General features: G+C 41.6%; 1 protein-coding gene and 1 long non-coding RNA gene across 4 annotated transcripts in view; one reads left to right on the top strand and one right to left on the bottom strand.

Annotated features, from left to right (window-relative positions):
* The first annotated feature begins 76 nt into the window (after positions 1 to 76).
* The window catches only part of phactr1 (phosphatase and actin regulator 1), a 29,434-nt gene continuing 8,608 nt past the window's right edge, over positions 77 to 20,902 (top strand). The window contains exons 1-6 of one of the 2 annotated variants that reach the window (XM_044043682.1): positions 77 to 285; positions 17,351 to 17,515; positions 19,313 to 19,393; positions 20,096 to 20,206; positions 20,296 to 20,499; positions 20,578 to 20,839. In XM_044043682.1, coding sequence (XP_043899617.1) covers positions 162 to 285; positions 17,351 to 17,515; positions 19,313 to 19,393; positions 20,096 to 20,206; positions 20,296 to 20,499; positions 20,578 to 20,839 — 947 coding nt within the window. In that variant the 5' untranslated portion in view covers positions 77 to 161. Of the gene's footprint in view, positions 286 to 13,987; positions 14,389 to 17,350; positions 17,516 to 19,312; positions 19,394 to 20,095; positions 20,207 to 20,295; positions 20,500 to 20,577; positions 20,840 to 20,902 lie in introns of those variants that run through there. The other variant, XM_044043681.1, reaches the window with a different exon arrangement.
* On the bottom strand, positions 3,296 to 20,353 carry LOC122780609. 2 transcript variants are annotated; one of them, XR_006361715.1, is made up of 5 exons: positions 20,288 to 20,353; positions 20,087 to 20,190; positions 19,279 to 19,371; positions 17,317 to 17,465; positions 3,296 to 3,979 (listed from the first exon to the last, which is right to left on the bottom strand). It is a non-coding gene; the product is annotated as an uncharacterized LOC122780609 (long non-coding RNA). The 2 variants fall into 2 exon arrangements; XR_006361716.1 differs by having other exon boundaries at positions 19,264 to 19,371.

Consider the following 20,902-nt stretch of genomic DNA (forward strand, 5'->3'; position numbering starts at 1 on the left):
ACACACAGACACTGTCTCACACACACACCCTCCCCCCTCTCCTCCACCTCCCACACCGTCTGCACGAGCGGCTCCTGCTGCTGCTGCTGCGGCTGCTCCGAGTGTCTCTGTCTCTCTCTCTCCGTCCCCGCCTGTGGACGCTGCTGCCCGGCTGGCCGAATATGGCGGCGGCGGCAGTGCCGGAGGAGGAGGAGGTCGATGACCGCAGACCGATCCGCAGAGTCCGGTCCAAGAGTGACACGCCTTACATCACCGAGGCGAGGATCTCTCTGCACCTGGAGACAGGTAGGGAGGACAGACATGCACACGCACACAATCGTCCTCAGTGGATGTGTCCACTGACAGTTTCTCCTTCCTCATCATCATCATCACCATCATGACTGTGGATTTTCGTTGTGCGGCTGTGGTGCCCTGAGAGCGCGAGCTCCTCACACATGCAGGCCGGTTTTTATTCCACATGTCCACGTGACATACACCATCATCATCATCTGCATCTTCATCATCATGAGTAGAGTCGGTTGCTGTTGCTTCAACCAGACTCCGCCTCGGTCGTCGGTCGCAGACAAACTTGGTCATTTGAAATGCAGCTGTGATTAAGAAGAAGACTGGATGGATGGATGGATGGATGGATAGATGGATGGATGAATGATGGATGCTCGGGATCGAGACATGCTCTTTTAATGTTGGGGGTTATTGTTTGTTTTTTTATGGTAGCATCATAGCACACACACACACACACACACACACACACACACACACACACACACACACACACACACACACACACACAGTATGGTCTCCATGACTTCAATGACTTCAGAGGACATTACATTGACACTCTCACACACACGCACACACACACACACACACACACACAAAGGGAGGCTCATGTAAGTGCGGAGCTGTCCACTGCCTCTCGGTGCTGAAAATGTCACCGAGCAGAACTGGTGAACACGGCCTGGAGGAATCGCTCAGCATTTCTCCTCTGATGACAACCTGATGACCCCCCCATATCTTCACCAATTAAATGTAGTCATTTACACTATAGGGGGGCTTGATGTTTGTCCCCATAAGGAACACAGGTCCCCATAAAATGACAGTGTAAACAGATTTAGGTCCTCACAACATAAAGAAATACCAGGTTTCACACACACACACACACACACACACACACAAGCCATATATTCTGCATTTCCACTCTCACAGAACAACCTGATGTTTCTGTGTGTGTGTGTGTGTGTGCTTGTATTTGTTTCCTCTTAAGAACTTTTTTTTCTGGCATAAACACTGACCTCGTCCTCATTGGGACCAAAAACCTGGTCCTGACGAGGCAGATGCTCACGTCTGAGGAAGTGCTAAGGTTTAGGGCTGAACTTGGAATTGTGGTGATGGTCAAGATTAGGGTTAATGTTAAGTTGTTGTATTAGTGAATTCCTTTTGCATCATAAATACATTAATATTGTCAACTTCCATATCAACACAAACACTTTTATTTTGAAATATCATCATGAACCTTATTTTGATTTTGATGTCTTTTTCTAAGTTTTCTTTCAAATGAACGACCTCCTACTGACCAAACTAGACCCACAGGGGGCTCCCTGGTTTTGTGTGTGTGTGTGTAGCTTGGTCGTGCAGGCTTCACTATAAAAAGCCTAAATTCCCCCAGTGTTGTAATTGTTCTGCTTTGTGCCGCAGTCCCTGATCACATTAAAACCAAATAATTAAACCTTGAATTTACTGTAGGCCAAACGTATACATGAACATGTATAGATGTGCTTTTATTGTGAAGCCTCAAGCCAAACTAAGAAATTCATACAGAGAGGGGGAGGAAGGGCAAAGAAAAAGCTGGCTTTACACTGATCTTAATGAGATCAGGAGTTACTCACGTTCTTCCTCCTTTGCTTGCTTTGACCTTTAGGACTTCTTCCTCTCCATTTTGTTTCCCATTAAAAAGCTGCACCTCCTCTCTGCTCACAGTCAGATTGGCAGCGTTTAGAGGATGTGCTGAGTCGCAGCAGAAACTGTTTCTTCCAGACCAGGCCATGGCTTGAATCTGGAGGAGGGAAATGAGGCGGATGATTCTTTGCTCCTGGCTATGAGCTGGAAACAGACGAGAGCAGGCAGTGCTGGTGGTGGTGGTGGCATCACAGAGAATCCGGCGGGCCCTGGCAGCGTTATCAGCAGAGGGCGGCTTCATTTTTCACCCTTTCTTCATTTGAAGCGTGAAGAATCCCTGTTTCTCACTGCTGTCATGTTTGTGTGTTTAGCTGCTGCTACGTCAACATTCGTATGTGATAAATAACCAAGGCTATCCCCACTCATTTAGATTGTGTGTGTGTGTGTGTGAGGTCTTGTGTACATGAGTTTATCACCGAGGCGTTTTTGATGTCACTGCACAGATTCTTAACCTCCGTCTGATTCATTTTGATTCAGAAGTGAGTACATTTAAGCCAAATATGTAGAGAATGGAGTAAATCAATGTGGTACAATTTATTAACCTCTTGACCCTCCATTAGATTAGATCTTTTTTATGTTCCATCGGTGTCTGGCATGCACTCAGACACAGCTGTGGTTCCATTTATACTAAAATTGTTGTTGTCTGGCAATTTCAAGTCAAACAGGGGGAATTTAAATGGCTTTCTATTGAAACTACACTGTAAACATTTCATAAATAGATGTACTAAGTAGAAACTCTGTTTAAAGCCACGGGTTTGCTATTCAAGAGAGCACACATTGACTTCACAACTCAAAATAGTCAAATTCACATTTTTAAATCACACTAAAAGTCTCCATTTAATACCAGTTCTGATTAGAACCGGACACAGTCAGGATTTGTGTTAAATGTAACTGATTAAGTTTAAACATAAGCACTAAAAGTAAAATGTTAAGAGTTAAACTGACTCTTTTAGTGTCGTTTAAACGCTGCCAGGCTGCTTCACTGTGTTCATAAACCACATTAAAACAAATGTGACGCAGCAGTGTTTGTATTTCCTAATTTATAACACATTTAACAGATTAAATTTACTCTTGAGGTGTTATTTAAAAAAACGTTAGATATACTGTGTGTTGTGAGACGGGAGGACACGTATGTAAGCATATTTCGCCATTATATTAACTCTTTAAAGTCAGAGGCAGATCAGTACTTACACAGCAGGAAGGTCGGACATGTTTTGTGGAGGTCTTATTTATTTAAAGGTCAGAATGGGCTTTCAGCAGTGCTGTCTCTAAATCCACCAGACTCCTGACATTTCACACATTCGCTTTGCTAAATGTTGGAGATGAACACATGTTTTTTAACTTCGATCTACAGTTGGACATTGTTGGCTTTGATTCTTGTGTTCGACCACTTTACTATTCATAAAAGAATAGTGAAGTGGTAAAAACGACATAGAAGTGTCCCGGTGGACTATTTTTATCCTGAAGTGAAGGCCAAGTAGAAGAGGTGGGTCTTTAAAAGCAGATTTAAAATGTTCAATAGTGGAGGCAGATTTAATTTCCATGGGTCACTCGTTCCAAAGTTTAAGGACAGCTACAGGAAAGCTGAGTTTCTGTGACCTCAGAAATACCGAGTTCCGACTACAAATGGAACGCAGCTTGAGTTTCAACATCAGGTGAAAAACAACAAACTGCACCGTTGTCACCACCGTGGTTATCTTCTGCACTCATCATCGTTTCTACAGTAACACACAAAGACTGCAGACTGTGCCCGGGGATATTTCTGTGACATTGCTCGTCTATTTATATGCACATTCACAGCCAGATTCTTCCCAGACTCGCCTTTGTTTTTTTGGCGTCTCGTCTCCGCTGAATCGTCTCAAGTCCGTCCAGATCCCGGGCAAGCACAGCTCTCTGCTCCAGCAACCGGAAATCCAGGTCAGCTTAGCTGGCGAGAGCTTAGTCTTCCTGCTCCACAAAGAGCAGCGATGCAGGCATCACCACCATGCTCTCTCTGTCAAACAGAGGGAGCACTGATACAGACCTGGAAGGAAGGAAGAGTGAGAAGAGGTGGAGGCTTTTCTTTTATGGAACCATGAAGACGAAAGAATATGGTATCTGTTGTCTGCTCATGTTAGCCAGGCCTTGATCAGCACAGAGTCGCAGTTACTTCCACTTCCACATAATTTAACATGAACAATATGAGGGAAAGACGCTGTCGCACTTTGTCCTCAGGGCAAAGACAAACTACACAACAACGCGCAATCCATAACACAACAGCACCACTGCTGTTGAGCCAAAGTAAAGAGTGAAGGCCAGCGATCAAAGCCAATGAGCTGCAGACACACGGGAGACAGAGAGAGGAGAGAGAGAGAGAGAGAGTGAGTCATGTTCCTGCACTTGGCCAAGTCTCACACCTTTACAGGAACACACACACACACACACACCTACCTTAGTGAGGACACATCACTTAATGATGACACAATACATTTCCTTACTACGGAGCCCCAGACATGACCTGGGGAAAAAACACGGTAAAATGATGCACGGCCTCGAAATAAATAATAATATTAATAACATTTTCATGAATTACCTGGAGAGCAGCTGTTAAAGGCACGTTGAGATGTTTGTGGGTCGTATACGACACAAACAAAGAGAAACAAATGCTAATATTGTGCACCTTTCTGATTGTATGTACTTTGAGATGACAAACGAGTTTATTTAAAATAGTTACAGATAATACTGTGCACTTTTTTTACGCACTCTGAGGTGTACGAAGGACAGGTACGACCAAAATCATTTTATTGCTAGTTCTTCTATTATTATTTTTTAATGCACTTTTTGATTTTTTTTGTCCATGAGGACAAGGTCAGTGTTTACATCGGAAAAGGTAGAAACAAATAATAAAAAAATAAATACCTTATCCTAAACCTCAAACATCCTTTTAAGTTGTGAGAACCAGCCAGAATGTGTCCTCACAACCTTCTGTCAACTTTTCTTATGATTTATCCACTGGAGGAAAACCAGAGGAAGCTACAGGAAGTGGCGGGGTGAAGCAGGAAGCTCCTACTGTGAAGCTAATGAGCTACAAACCAGTGCGATTAAAGGCTAAAATGGCACGAGTCGTCAGTGCAATTACCAACAAAAACTGTTTGCACATTTAAATATTTTTTTAATGACGATCAAGGAGGCTTGAGTGCAGGTTTCAGTCAAACAACAAAGGTTGATGCGTATCCTTAATTATCCGTATATTTAACCCTTTAACACCGAGCGTATCTTTGCATTACCGTGGTTACGTGAAGGTTTGTGCTAAAATTGCAAAGCTTATGTGTGGTTATTACGGTAATTTCAGGAAGCCGGCGAATCAGCATCTTTGTCACCAGAGAGGAGAGAGTTAGAGAAACACATGTACATAAGTATCTGGTGTTCATGTACTACAGTGTTTTTCTAAATAAAACTTTCTGTTTTTCTTTAATTTCTATTAATTAACACTAATTTAACGAGCAGTAAAATGCAGATATTGAAAGTTATTGTGGAAAAAGGCAATTTTCTGCTTTTATGGTTAAAATAGTCCAGACGGACATTTTGAGGCTTAGGTGTTAAAGTGTTAAGTGGTTTATGGTGAAAGACTTTCAAGTGTATCAAACAAATACTTTTGATTCTTAAGTACAGTAAATGTCATAAACCTTAAGACTTTTACTGAAGAACTTCTACCAAAGTCTAGTCACATATCTAAAGTCTGGTCACATACAGACTGATTATAAACAATACATCTCTCAATTAGTTTCTCAATTGATTAGTTGTTGTGTGCACAACCCAAAAATGACTCAGTGTTCATTTTTATATGGAACCAGAAAATATTCATAATTATAAAAAAAATATTGTTATTGGCAATAGCAATATTTTTTTAAGTTCAAATGGAACACGTAAATCCCATCCTGAACTCATGAGCTCCTGCCAAACCCCGATAAGCAGAAAGAGTTTGAAATATACAATTATATCCACATTTCCTGATATCTGGTGATGCAGATGTTGCATCGTGGACGTTTAAAAAGAGCAGGTGTGACTGAGGTTTAATAGCAGGGGCGAGTTATAAACTCTGCACCGCAGGTGTCCACCCTCACTGACACTTTCATTTTCCATATTACGTCTCTGTAAGGACGACAGTGTCAGCTCAAGGACCAAATTAGCAGCAGCAGCAGCATCAAAGGCCTCATGGATGATTAATATTTTTTTTGTCTCATGGAGACAGACGGCCGGACAATCTGTGGGTTAATGGATAGTCAAGAGTTTTTGGCTTTGGAGACAGAAGAGATAAATTATAAAGATGCTAATGATCACGACTGTCTTCATTAATAACTATTACCCAACTGAAAAGGGAGGATATGTTGTCTTTTTATAGTTTTCAAGCGCTTTACTATTTTTTTACTGAGTCTTCAGTCACCAGGAATCGATAAAATAAAATCGATGCATACTTCACTTTACCTCTGTATTTGTCTAAATTGCTGTGTAAAGAAACTTGGCGGGCCGCATGTAAATGATGGGGCTGCATGTGGCCCGTGGGCCGGCAGTTTGCCACCTCTGGTCATCTAAACCCAAGCCTTGACATTACACTTAGCTACAATGTAGCTTTGATAGAAAGAGCATCGTGACATCTGAGGGTCGTCCAGCGTAACAGACTCTCTGATTTCAATTTAATTATATTTCTGAATATATCCCAAACAGATGAAAAGATAATGAACAAACTATCAGAGCAAAGCAAACCCAGCCTGAGTGAACCCTCTTACTAAAAAATATGGTAGTTTAAGTTTTTGCAATGCGTGTGCGCGGAGGTCAACCACAGGCTGTTTTCAAGTTGTACTGATTACAGAGAAATAGACAAACGTCGCCTCCTGCACTCTCAGCGCTGAAAACACAAAACAGTGGTAATGATTCAGCCTCGCGAAACAAGATAATATTTAAATAAATAAATGTTGATGAGAGAAACTTGTATGTGAGTGCTAAGCAGTAGTGATTTGTTTTGTCCTCTCTAACCTTTTCCAGTGGCAGTGGCACGATTAGGTTACTTAATGTGGGCGGAGTCATCACTGCACGGCTGAGTGATACTGCGTGACTTTGTTTTATACGCGACACACACACACACACGAGTGACTAGTGACTTTACACCAGACTTCTGTAGTTGTTGGAGATTAACCCACGTTTTTAGGATTGTTAAGTAGTTTTAACTCATCTACAGTTTGGCGCTGTTTGGCTTGATGTGTGTGTGGGATGTCTCTTCCTAACTCCACTCTGGCCAGTCAGCGGCCGACAGTCTGACCAATCATCGCATAGTTACCTACTCAGCACGCTTTTGGAACCTCACCGGAGCAGGTACTAAAAACAGTACCTGGTACCAGGTACTATGCTAGTGGAAACGACTACTTAAAGCATGGCGTGGCGAGTGGAGCCGGTGGAAATGCACCCATTAGTTAAAGTTAGCAGAATTTAGCTTAAAGGCATGGTTTTAAAAGCAAGTTTGACCTGTTAATGTGGGCCAGAGTCAGTGTGGGGGAGTTAGCAAGAGTGCTCATATTGATCATTTTCATTTGGCTGTTAATGCAGCGACTGACCCTCGTGACCCCGGTTCTCCCTGATCAATAACCTGTTTAAGTCATCGTAATTATTTTCACTTTGAGGCAGGTTTTTGTGGCACTTTTCAATCCCGGAGCGACAAAAGGCTTCACAAGAAGAAAGATGGAGATAAAAGACCGTTTTATTGTGCAGCTCACACAATAACAACGCACAACAATGACGTTGTACTCGTACACAAGATGGGTTTTGAGAGTGCATCGACTGCAAGGTCAGCATAGATTCAGTTTCACTACGAGTTGCAGGTAAAAGCCGAGAAGAGTTGGTGTCAGGTGCCACAGAGAGTCGTTCTCCAATGGCAAACGGTTTCAATGTCACCCTAAACAAATCTGAGCTCACATTTTGAAGCCTCAAATTTGGGATTTGGCTGGCACCATGTGGACGGTTCACGCTTCTCCGTCTCCAAGCGGGCTCTCTGTGTCAACCGCAACCTGGATCGAGCGTTTCTTTATCCCCACAAGCAAGTAACATCCAAGTAATGATATTTATGACGAGGATCGAGAAGAGAAGAAGAAGAAGAAGTGCAGGGGATCTGAGTAGATCGAAGTATAACGTGTTGACAGACTCTTAAGATACAGGTCACTGATGACGTGGGGCTGAAAATTTCATCTGGCAGATCATATCACATCACTCAGTCATTGTGAGGCTTCAGAGTGTGAAGTTAAAAACTTTACTTTCAACTTTATCTTTAATTTCCAATGCTTGAACACTTGTGTGTTCCTGTTCTCACAGTCGAGGCATTCATGTGCATCTCCATCACAGAGATAAGAAGATCTGCCAGATTCTGCTGATGTGGCAGAGTTTATGAGCTGCACATGCTAAGACTGCTACCGTCGTGAACCATCCTGTACGGCAGAGGTCTCAAACTCATGGACGGCTCGCCACATAAATGTCTGTTTTTTGTATTTATAGAATAATATTTGTTTTTTTAATCATTCTATATCAAAACAAAGTCTTTTATTTTGAATATTCCATGAAATATCATTACAAATGCCATTATTGCTGTATCACAATGGAATATTATGATATAACTTTAATCTAAACAGATTGTTTTGGGACTTTTCTTCCACTCGACTGGCCTCGTCCTGACCAGAGTTGAAGCTCTACCAAGGTCGTTTGAGTCTGAGACCTCTGCTCTAGACAGGTGTAAAGATCTCACAAAATAATCGGACAGCTGATGATACGCTGCCACCTTGGCTGTGACGAGGACACCTGTGCTCTCGGTGGGATGGCTGTAGATGTGTGTGTGTGTGTGTGTGTGTGTGTGTGTGAATTCACCCGTGCGGGTCCGTCTGTTTGAGTGCACAGGAGCGGGGGCGGTACCAGAGCGCTCCGGCTGACAGACACGCTGCGGCACAAAGTCAATCGCCATCAGCAGCACATTGAGCTGTGACCTGCTCGGCCTTTGTGCCTCACTGAGCCCGGCACCGGTGTTTCTGTCTGAGTCAAAACCAAATCCACAGTTGTTCTGAGCTGCCAGGTCAGGGCGACATCTTCCTGTCTACAGATTAATCTGATGGGTTGGTGATCACCCAAGAACGTTCCCGTTAAACTTAGGTAAGAACCTACACAAGCGATGATATGAAGCAAGCTTTTTCAGGGCTGCCACATCTTGGTGGCCATCAAATTCAAGGCATTTTCAATGACTTTCCAGGACCAAATCCACGATACGCAAAAGAAAAGAATGCTCAACGGAGCAATACCCTCACAAACGATGGGGGCAGTATGGAGTCAACAGTCCAATCAGTCAGAAAAACTACAAGAATAGTCTATACGTGCCAGGTGCTCGGCTGACTCACTGGCGCGCTGTGGGACGCGGCTTGTTTGTTTCGAGGGTTATCCAGGGAAGCGAGTTGTCAAAAGTCATGGCAGACATACAGAAATATTAAAAATGCTGCTCATTGTCGAGCTCCCTCATCGGCAACGCCAACGAGTAATTGGTGCCATTAACTTTCTTACATTCTACCGTCACAAACTCTGCTTGCGTTTCAGTCCATTTCAGATCAAGCACAATAAATGAACCATGTTTGTTGATGCCTGCAACTTGGTACTCGCCACTGCCCTCTACAGGAAGTATTGCATAAACGTCCATACCAATGCAAAAGACTCTGGTGATAAAGTTTGGGACATAAATTGAGTGTAAATAGACCTTAAGTTTTCATCTGGATCTGATCCACATCCACAGTTTCAGGCCAATTCAAAACAAAAGGTCTATACAGATACAGGAAGTCTTCTGGATCCAGGGAATTAAAATGTACAATTTCCAGGTGCCAGTTTAAAAAACACCAGGAACAAAGTGTTGAAACCTTGGCGGTTTAAAAAAAGGCAAAATTGTAAAAGCCTTATTATCCTGTGCTGGATAAAGAAAGTTTGAGGTCCACCAGAGTTATTGGGATTCATCCTCAATAAGCCAAGAATGTCTGCCCCAAAACTAATGAAGATTCTTGTGGTTCTCCCCAAGACTTTTTCATCTGGAATACAAGAGGATATAAGATATAAGAGGATAAAATATCTGAATACTTGCTGTAGGTGCAGCACTGAATAATAAATCACGCCTGCATCCTTCATCTGTCTCTTAAAGCCAGATTTAAACTCCATGTCGTGACACTATTAGCTGTGTTTCGGCTGAAAATAACACTTTCCTTCTCATGACGTGCACCTGGACGCAGTTTTTTTTGTGTCGATCTGATTTGTAGTCACTGTTTCCATATAAAGATGTTTTATCTTCTCCTCTCAGACCTGAAAATATCTCCCTGTTGCTCCTTTAGCTTGTGCTCCCATTTTCCTCCTCGTTACATCGACAACTCAATCTAATTCAGATCAATACAAAAGAAAGAGAAGCACATTTATGGATGAAAATAAGGACGCTGACAATATCGATTAGGATGATACAGTGAAAAGTGTGATTTTTACACAGAGATGAGTTAAGTGTTTTGCCAGAGCATCGCACGAGTCATTAAGCTTTGTCGAGCAAACATTTTCTAACATTAACTCCTGGTAATGTCCGGAGCTTTCTCCGGGGTTTGACGTTCGCACATGAAGAAAGCGGCAAATTCACAATAGCAGGACAATCTGTGTAGGATCCAGGTGAAGGGCTCGTACCGTCTTTGAACTCCCGATGGTGTGTCCTACAGTGTTCTGACATGACTTAGCTCAGTAGATCACTGGGCGTCACATGACTTGGTTTGTTTGCACCACGTTTCCTCCGCCATGTTGGCAGGAAAAGATTCTGCCAAAATGAACGCGGCCAGTGCAGGTTTGAAGCCGTCAGAGTTAACCTGACCTTGCAATGCCTGCGGGAGATGGAGTGGACATTATTCCAGACCTGCAGTATCACGACATCTTCATCTTTCCGATGAACACTTCCTCGTCCTACGCCGTAGAACAGTCAGGAATCTAGTTAAAATTGACTTCTGTCGCTTCATCTTCTATTTGCTCACGTTGAGCACATTTTATTGCAAGAATCCGCCCGTTCTTTGGTCTCTTCTTTGCTTGTATCCAACTGTTTTGTCACCCCGTGACTCGCCAGCTTTCCACCATCTTCACATTTTTAATGAATGCAGCAGAACAAAGAGAGGAAAACTGTACATGTCTGTTCCTTCCAAAACGTTGTTGTGACATCAGCTACTGGAGTGCTATTGCACATTATCCTGAGATTAAATGAATGGGTCTGTCAAGACTACCTCCAGAGCAACCTTTTTCAGGGGTGGCCACATCTTGGTTGCCATTAAATATGAGGACTTTTCAAGGACTTTTACAGAACCAATTCCCCTCAAATTCAAATTCATGCAAGAGCTGCTTCGTCCATGATGGCGTCCACTTTTATTGATTTGCATCAGCTCTGCATCTGGACAAGTGATTGTCCCCGGGATCTTGGGTCAAAGTCGGTCTGTAATTTGTCTTTGGTGAGATAGAGATCTTGGAATGTTCGTTTCCCAGACATCACATTGTCATTTGCTCTCTCTTTGCTTAACTTTACTCGCTCATTGTTCTGCACGGAATCTCACGTCAACGGTGAAGAGAGAGACAGTGGACACAACAGCACAAGTGATGTGTAGGCCTCGTCTACGTACATCAAGCAACGCAGGGCATGAAACAGTAGGTGGTGTCGTAACAAACAAGGGAAAATCTACCTAAAATATCAACTTCACTTCTTGAGCAAAATTCAAGCACTTTCCATGACCCATCTCTATTCAAGGCGATTTCCTTTCAAGGGCCTTTTATTTTTTTTTAAATTCACAAACTTTTAAAGATTTCAAGGACAAATGGGAACCATTTTTGTACTTTGGTTTTCGCACATACAGCCTCTCATCTGACATGATCTGGAGAATCTGCGGAGTTTAGAGTGTGACGGAATGAAACTTGTGTGATACTTCAGGAGCAAAGACAGACCTTCCTGTTCGGTCCTCATTTTTCGATTAAACTGCGATTAAATCATTCCTCTCCATTGTGGATCAGAAAATCCTCACAGTTTTTAGAGGGCATCTTCATTGGTAACCAAAGGTCTGACTCATTTATTAAAGCACGGAGAGCTGAGTCCAGACAAAAGACTGTCCGCTGAAACTCTTCACCCCTTTTATCTTGCCACACTCAGCCTTTCACTTTGAATTTGAAAAGGCTCCATGAGTCATCATGTGCAGTGATTTAAAAAGCAGCTTGTGCTTTTGAGCCAAACATCAGCACCTGTATTATATATATATATATATTATTATATACGCAAGGAGAATGGAAATGAAGAAGTAGCACAGACGACAGCATGAACACCAATTTACGTAGCTTTGGTGTTGTGATGACAGACGACTCCTCCTCACCAGTCTACAGCTTCAGTCTGTCACTGTATGACGATGATGATGATGAGTTCATTTCACCCACATCACTTGTGAGGGAGCCCCGCCTGCAGGCAGGGACATGCAACTACAGTTTATATGACCCTTCATTTTCCTCCCCAGCAGAACACAACTGAGGTGCTGTTGCCATTTCTTGGTCTATTTTTTTTCTTTAAATCTTCTTTTTCCTGTTTGCGCTGCTGCTTCTTGATCAGATGTCTCAACTTGCAGAGGATTTCCATGAAAGTCGAGCACATTTACATTTAAGCATTTAGCAGACGCTTTTATCCAAAGCGACTTACAAAAGAGGAATAAGCTACAGAAAGAAATCCACTGGATAGGAACAGTGGTGTGACAGAAGGAGATGGTGCAGGGGATGGGGGTTAAGGTAAGTGCTTGGCTTTGCTCCTCTGGCTTCCAGGATTGAAACCCCAAACTGGATAGATGGCGTTCAGGATAGATTTTAAGATTCCAGATTGGCTCTATTATTTATACCCAACAGGAAGAGTAGTACAAATAATTAGAAAAAGAGAGACAAACTCAGATAAATACAGACGTTAATTTAAACCCATAAATGTAATAAAAGCTCCCGGTGCTTCACTCTGAATGGCTCAATCTGTGCCGAAAATAAGGTTTATTAAATTACTGTAGATGTACAAAAGAGTGTGACCGGAAGTTGGAATACCCCTTCAAAATAAGTGCAGTAACAATAATTAAAAAAAAGTTCTAAAATAAGTTTTTTTTGACATTACATGTAATTTAGCAGACGCTTTTATCCAAAGCGACTTACAATGGAATTGAGTACAATCAGCCAGGGGTGAACTTGAGACCATTGCGACCATGATATCCTTCGCACACAGGGTACTGGTCTTCTCCACCCCCCATGCTGTGTTTGTGTGTATTGTATTATTGATGTTTTAAAGACTTTCTTTATCCAGAGGAATAAAATGTATCTATAAAAGAAAATTGTGTTATTTTGAAAAAAAGAAATAGAAAGAAAGAAAGTGAGCTTGTGCAGTGGTTTAGTGACATGTTATAGGTATATCATTACAATATACAGGTTTCAACTACTATTATTACTTTGTTACTATTCTTATTATTGTTATTATGTGTTATCTGTTTATTGTATACTATTTTATACCTTTAAATTGTGGGAACGTTCCCTGAAGGTTTGCCCTAGGTTCTCCTAAATGTATTTTTTGGTTGCACATTCCACTTTCAGTTCCAATAACAACCTTCAGGGAACCTTTGTAGAACATTTTTGGTTGCATGTAGTCCATATTATACTCATTTTATTTTTATTTATTTCAAACTGTTTCAAAAAAGCTAACTTGATAAGATTTAGAAAGTTTTACTTTCAATAAACCAAATCCCAAAAAAATATAGAAAATATGTACAAAAATTAAAATAAAATCAAGCTTTTAATGTTTAGCAAATGTAGTAGACCACCCAATGAAAGGTCTACGCATACAGCTGCCCTCAATTAGTCAATATATTTTTTTATTGGTACCCAATGTATCAATATAAACTCCCGCGTTCAAAGATGCTTTTATTTTGTAAGCGGTGTGACCGGAAGTCCGTCGTCTCGTGAGGACACTGTGAACCGTTTGAAAACCTCCTCCTTGCTCCGGGGCAGAGGGTGAGAGGGTCCAGGCTCAGTCCGCCAGAAACAGCCCCAACATGGCGGGCATTAGAGGAGACGTGATGTGTTCACGGCCCGGGTTTTCCTCCGGGTCCGCCGCCACCGACCGGCCAGCTTTAACGGTGCCCGCGTCCGAGGAGCGTTCGCCGAAGACGGAGAGGAGGGGAAGGAGGAGAGGTTTCTGCCTGACCGGGACTAGGTCTAAGTCCCGCAATAGCTCCGCTGAGCAGCGGGAGGAGCAGCGATGTCCGCCCGCCGTCAACAACAACAACAACACGCCGTTCACGATCCACTGCCAGATCAGCAAAGAGATCAAACACATCTGCAGCAACTGCCGGGGATCGGAGCCGCTGGACGGTGAGGGAGTGACTGAGGGCACGGGGAGGTTAGAGGGATGTTTGAAATGTTGATGGTCATCTGCCGGTATGAGTGACCGCTCCCTGTCTTAAAGGGAACCAGGAGTAGGAGGTCTTCAAATCTATACTCACTGTATTTACTGTGTACAGTGGTGATTCTCAAAGACTGGGTTGGGACCCACAAAAGGTCCAGAAGACATTTTTTTTTGGGTCCCACACCCCTCAAAAAATAGCAGAAATTTTCCCAACGTTTTAGTCCGACCCAAAGACTGGGTCGGACCCAAAGATAGGTCACAACATAAAATGCTTAGAATGGCGTTGTAATTAATTTACGAAACATGCCTCAGATATTATATGTTTTTATTGATTTCTGGCTCGCGGGAGATATATTGGGCTTTTTTACTGAAGTTTTATTAAGTAACACATTAATAAGTCATGCCATTTTTGAGTAATGTATCAAAAAATATCAGTTGTAAAGTGTCTGGTTTAACGATGTTCAAAACGAAATTAGATGTTACAAAAATGGCAGTAAAGATTTTTGTTGGAAATATTACTATTGTCGCAATTTACATTTGGGTCAGGAAAACCTCTGCTCTCTTCAGAGTGCTAAATATACTTAGTATACACTTAATACTTAATGGGTACGTAACTAAGTGTCACCTGGTGTTGTGCTGCTTGAGACCATCTGCTTTATGGTTTAACATGTTTTACGTTCAAAGGTGGTTTTTCTGTGGCTGATTAAAACGATACTGGCCAAGATCAATGATTCATATATCAGTAAAAGAAAAAATGATGTGTTAAATATGTGGTAAATGTTTTATTTGTTGTGATGCTCTATAAAATCTCATCCCAAAGCAGAAGATAGTAACTCTGAAACACCAACTCATTTCCAGTCAATTAACTAATCACAGTATTGACTTGTCGCTGCTGTGATCGTCTCGGTTGTCAAGGACTTTTCTCCTGGTTGATATTCATTCCTCAGCAGATCAATACAGCATCAATAAGTTAAAGCTTGTTCTCAAATAATAACCCCCCACAAAAACAACAACAAATCGAAAACATGAATTGGACTGCAGGCGTGATGAGGCACAGCTTTTGTTTTTAATTTGGATTGAAGTGGTCGTTGCAGGCAAACTACCAGTGATCTCCAGTGGGGAAACTAAACACTAAAGGATCACATAATAAAATCTACACCTGCTTACACCTACGATTTCTAAAGAATATGCTTGCCACTCTACATAACCCTTAAGAGTTCCTTTAAAAAAACATACTTATTTGTTCCTAGTGGCAGAAAATGGCACCTTCCCAAAAACTGCTGTAAAAATATTATATATTAATATTTACACTTAATATTGACACTTTAAATTAGTCAATGTTTTAAAGCTACTCCAGTCTGAAATATACATATGAAATATTAAATATATTTAGGAAATTTTAACCCTGTCTCTGTGAGCTTAAAACATTGATTTTTCTTTGGTGCAGGAGAATGATGAGGTTTACAAACTTTAGTTTCCAGTCATAGGGTGATTTGTGAACATTGTCTGGTTTCTTTGCTCCATAATGACAAAGAAATTATTGAAAGTGATCATTTTTGGATCAAAAAACAAGACAGTTGAGAAATAAATGTTTCCAGGGAAACACAGATCAACAGTTCTCTGTTGTTACATCTAAACAAACACAATGTGAACTGAAGATCATTTTGTTTTTGTTCTCGACAAATGGATTGTTTGTTTCCATGATTTTAGAACCAGGGCATGAAGCATAGCCGCTGGCTTCAGAGGGTGTTTTGCTTAATGAGAAAAAAGAAAAGGAAAAAAAGTGTAATTGTCAAATGCACGGATGTGAGCAGCCTTCAGCGAGATTGCTTCCAAACAGCTCCAGAGGGAATTACACTTCAGAGACAAGACGCTGGATGGACAGAGGGGGAGGAGGGGGAGGAGGAGCAAAAGGTTCCACTTGAAAGAAGGTGATATTGTTGTGAAATGGAAATGAGATTTTCCTTTAATAGACGTCGTCCACTCTTGTCAGACACGTGTCGTGTTCACTTGTGTTCTCTGCTGGTGGCTCCGCCTGACGCTGTGACTGTCGACTAAATAAGCTTCACCTGACTTGATGATGTGCTTCCTCTCTGTTGGATATTCCTTCCTTCGACATTTGGGTCACAGATCAGAGCACTTTCATCTTGAGGTATGCTCTCAGTATCTCAGGGTCTGAGGTCATTCATCCATTCATTGTCCACCTCTTTATCCTTAACATGAAGGTTGAGCTGCTGACATAGGGCAAAAGGTGGGGTACGCCCACCATGGGCCACTACGCCACCGTGTGACCCAGGTCTGAGGTCATTGTTTTCACATATGAAAAGCAGTGACTGCTGAGCTGTTTCCAGATGTGTAGTATAAGTATTTCCCCAAATTATGAAGAGATTATCCAATGATTTGCTGCTGATGGACTAACTCTGTATCCTGGTTGCTTGTTTTTCTTTAACTCTTAAGAGTTTAAAAAACTTACTAATTTGTTCCTAGCAGCAGAAAATGTTACCGTCCCAAAAACCGCTGTAAAAATATTATATATTTATATTCAGTCTTTTAAAAAACAACAAAAACCTAGAATAATTTCCATAAAAACATTTCAAGCGGAGTTTGGTAATAAGAATGTTTTAGGTCCTAGGATGGGTAAATGATTGGCAGAAACATTGATTTTGATACATTGTTGTTTTTTTTGCTGTCAGATTAAAAAAAAAAACTATATTACATATTAATATTTTTTTTCTTCAATCTTTTAAAGCGACCTGAAATATACATACCAAATATTCATATGTTTATAAATTTGAACCTTTACAGATAATCAGATGTTTCTCCGTGCCATAATTGTCGATAAATGAGTGAAAAACAAGCTGAAAAACACAAACGTGTCAGTGTTGTTTGTTTACCTGCAGCTTAACGTTGACTCATTCTGTTTTGCAGCTGAGGAGGTGGGGAGGCTGGCTGCGATGCGCTCTGATTCGCTGGTTCCCGGCACGCACACGCCTCCCATCCGCCGGCGGAGCAAGTTTGCCACACTGGGGCGTTTGTTCAAACCCTGGAAATGGAGGAAGAAGAAGAGTGAGAAGTTCAAGCAGACGTCTGCAGGTGAGGGAAGACAACACTTTGACTTTCACAGCCCCCGGACTCCCCTGAGGCCGCCCATCTCTCATGGCAGATAAACATCTCCCTGCTGCTGCTGCTGCTGCTGCTGCACTGATGAATGAGTGAGCTCTGAGGTGCTGAGGTGACGCAGAGGCCACAGGAACAGCAACCAGCTGATATGTGTGATTATGGCTGCAAAAGGCTGGTGGAGCAGAGTGGTTTTTACAGCAAGAAGTCGCCCAAAAACGCACGCAAATGTGTTAATTTTACACATAAAATGCAAGTGAATGAAGATTCAGCCTTTGACTAACTCTTGTTTGGTCCAGAAAATTTCAGAAAATCTTGAAAAATTATGATCAGCATTTTCCCCAAAACCTGGAAACGATGATGTTCCTCTAATATTCACATTTAAGAGGCTGAAAAATCAGAGAAGCTTGTTTTAATTCCTTCAATATCACTCAAACCAATAAATCGATGATCAAAATAGTTGATGATTAATTCAGCAATGAATAAATAATCGATTCATCAAGTATAATAGTGATTAATCAGTTTGCGTTCAAGTTTGTCTGATTTTTCAGCTTCTTAAATGTGAATATTTCCGGGTTTCTTTGCAACTGAATCACTTTGGACTTTTTTCAACATTTCTGACGTTTTATGGACCAAACTACTCATCTGATGAATTGGTTAAAAAAAAAAAAAAATCAACAGATTAACAGAGAAGTGAAATGATATATGACCGAATACAACATCAAGAAATAAATCAAGTTATTTTTAAATAAATGTACAAATACAAGAGCAGAATTCTGTGAATAGTTAAAAGTTAATAGAATATGTAACAATTTTATTTTTGTGATCTGGAGCAAAGACACCAGAGAATATTCACAATGAAGGAGTGAAAAATGTGAAAACTCACTCAAACTTATTAACCATCAAAACAGTCGGAGATTCATTTAGAAGAATAATAATAATAATTGCTGTAATTGTAATTGTCAGATTAATTATATATATTCATGTATTTATTCTTTTCTGTTGTTTACACTCAGCTCAGCTGTTGTGGCTAAAAGCCGTTAATTACAGAAAGACAAACAGAGTCGATAATTATGTTTTCACCACGGTGAACAAATTAGTGCTAAGTGGTGATCGTCAGCCCGAGAATTAACTCTGTGTCTGTGTCGAGCTCAGAGCGGCAATATTCACTCTGTCAGTGAAGAAACCAGCGCTGCTGCTGCTGCTGCTGTTTCTCAGCTGGTTCAATCATCCTATTTCCTGTTCTCTGTGAGAGACGCACACACACACACATGCTGTTCTCCCGGCTGTCACGGCATTGTGATTTTATTATATTAATTTATTTATCTGCTTCTGTTCCTACAGTAGGTTCATGCATGTTGTTCTGGTTCTTCATGGTCTGACACAGTGAAATAAAGCGTTTACATGACCCTGAGAATTCAAATATATATGTTTTTTTATTTTAAAACGATTTTACACTAAAAAAAAAACAACATAATAATGGGTAGTAAGTTCCAGTGGTTCCCAAACAATGGGTCAGGATGCACAAATGGGTCACAGGAGAGTTCTTTAGCTCCCCAAACAATGGTTGAACCAACCTTTTTAATTCAGATATCTGTGATTTGCTCTTGTATTTTCATATTTCTGCCTATAAATTCCCTCAGAGAAACACCTGCTGGTGAAGTGTGTGCATTACATGGTGACTGAGTGATGACACTGATGGAGGCAGTGACACACACACTCACCACGCTCTCACTGACCAGGTCCTCTGTCTGTCTCTCTGTTGTCTGTCAGTCCTGGAGAGGAAAATGTCCACTCGTCAGAGCAGAGAGGAGCTCATCAAGAAAGGAGTGCTGAAGGAGGTTTATGAGAAAGGTGAGTGATTTGTTAATATCACTGAAGTAACAGGTGGATTTATTTCATGACATAAACAAGGCAAATATTTCGGAATCACAGATCTTGTGTTTTTGGTCAGTGAATCAACAGCTGGCAATAAATCAATATTGTATCTCCAAATATCATCTCAGATGACTTTCCCTGGTTTTAAAGACAGTGAAATACAGCAAAACATTATATTTAGGATAAAAAATACATAGAAATGACAAAATTATGTTTTAAAAACGTCAATAAACACTTATTGTAATATGAAGCCTAATGACCACATTTATAGGCATTTCTAACACACGTACAGTATATATATATCCTTTAAGATTAAAAAAGCAGGTATTATCTGAAATTAATTGTAATAATATGTGTATTTTAAGATCATGTTATACAGATAATAAACAGTAGATGTTGGTACTTATGTGTGCAGATTTATATATCGTATTTATATCACGTATATAGTCTTAAAATATTGGCGATATTATTCATAGCTTTACAGAAATATTGATTTGATTTGTATCGTGATTAATGTCCAACAAACATGGACAGAAGAAACATATATTATTGAAAAACTTAAAAACTGTTCAGATATATCAGAACTCTGCATCAGCAGATTCTCAGTAGTAAAAAGATTGGATGGGGATCAGGGATCAGAGCATTATGATCCACACTCTTCATCATTACCGTGTGCAGATGGCTCATCCCCAGCCTTACGGGAGGAAGTCAAGATGGAGAACGGACGATCGCCGGTGCTAAGCTCCGCCCACTCAGAGTGTGAAGGTACAGAGCTGATGGAGGGAGCAGGTAAAACAGCAGAGATGTTATCTCATCCTCTCACATCTCACACTCGTTTCATTCTTTCATTGATCTGATTCTTTTTTTTACCTCGTCAGGTTCCCTGGAGTTTCACATGTCCACCGACAGTGCATGTCAACTGGAACACGCCCAGAAATCCAGCCAGGCTCCGCCCACCAAGAAACCCACTGTGTATCTGTCCGACGGCGCCGAGTCAACGCTCTCCAGACCTCCGACGCCACACAAACAACCTCCCGCGCTGCCGCCCAAACCCTTCGCCAGGCTACCTAATCACATGACAGGTGTGTGAGGCTCCGTGGTCGCACTTCACGCCGTTTGTTTCGCACACAAGCGTTTAATCTTTTCTCCTTTGGGCGCAGACGGCGCCCCGGTGAGGCTGCCGTGTATGTCTGTGAGGATGTCTCCTCCTCTACCTCCAAAGAAGCTCGTGATCTCCGTACCCACGGGGAGCATGGAGCCTTCTTCCATCACCTTCCAGAAGTGCCACGCCCCCGCCAGCCACGCCGCGATGGGCGGGCACTCGCTACAGTACGGGACGCTGCCGGTTCCTCTCCACCCGTCCAGTCGCATCATCGAGGAGCTCAACAAAACACTGGCGCTCACCATGCAGAGGTTTGAGAGGTGAGGGGCCGCAATAATGTGTCACAGCCCAGAATCACATCATAATAACTGGATATTTTAGAC

Source organism: Solea senegalensis, linkage group LG14, assembly GCF_019176455.1.
Source record: "Solea senegalensis isolate Sse05_10M linkage group LG14, IFAPA_SoseM_1, whole genome shotgun sequence".
NCBI lineage: Eukaryota > Metazoa > Chordata > Actinopteri > Pleuronectiformes > Soleidae > Solea > Solea senegalensis.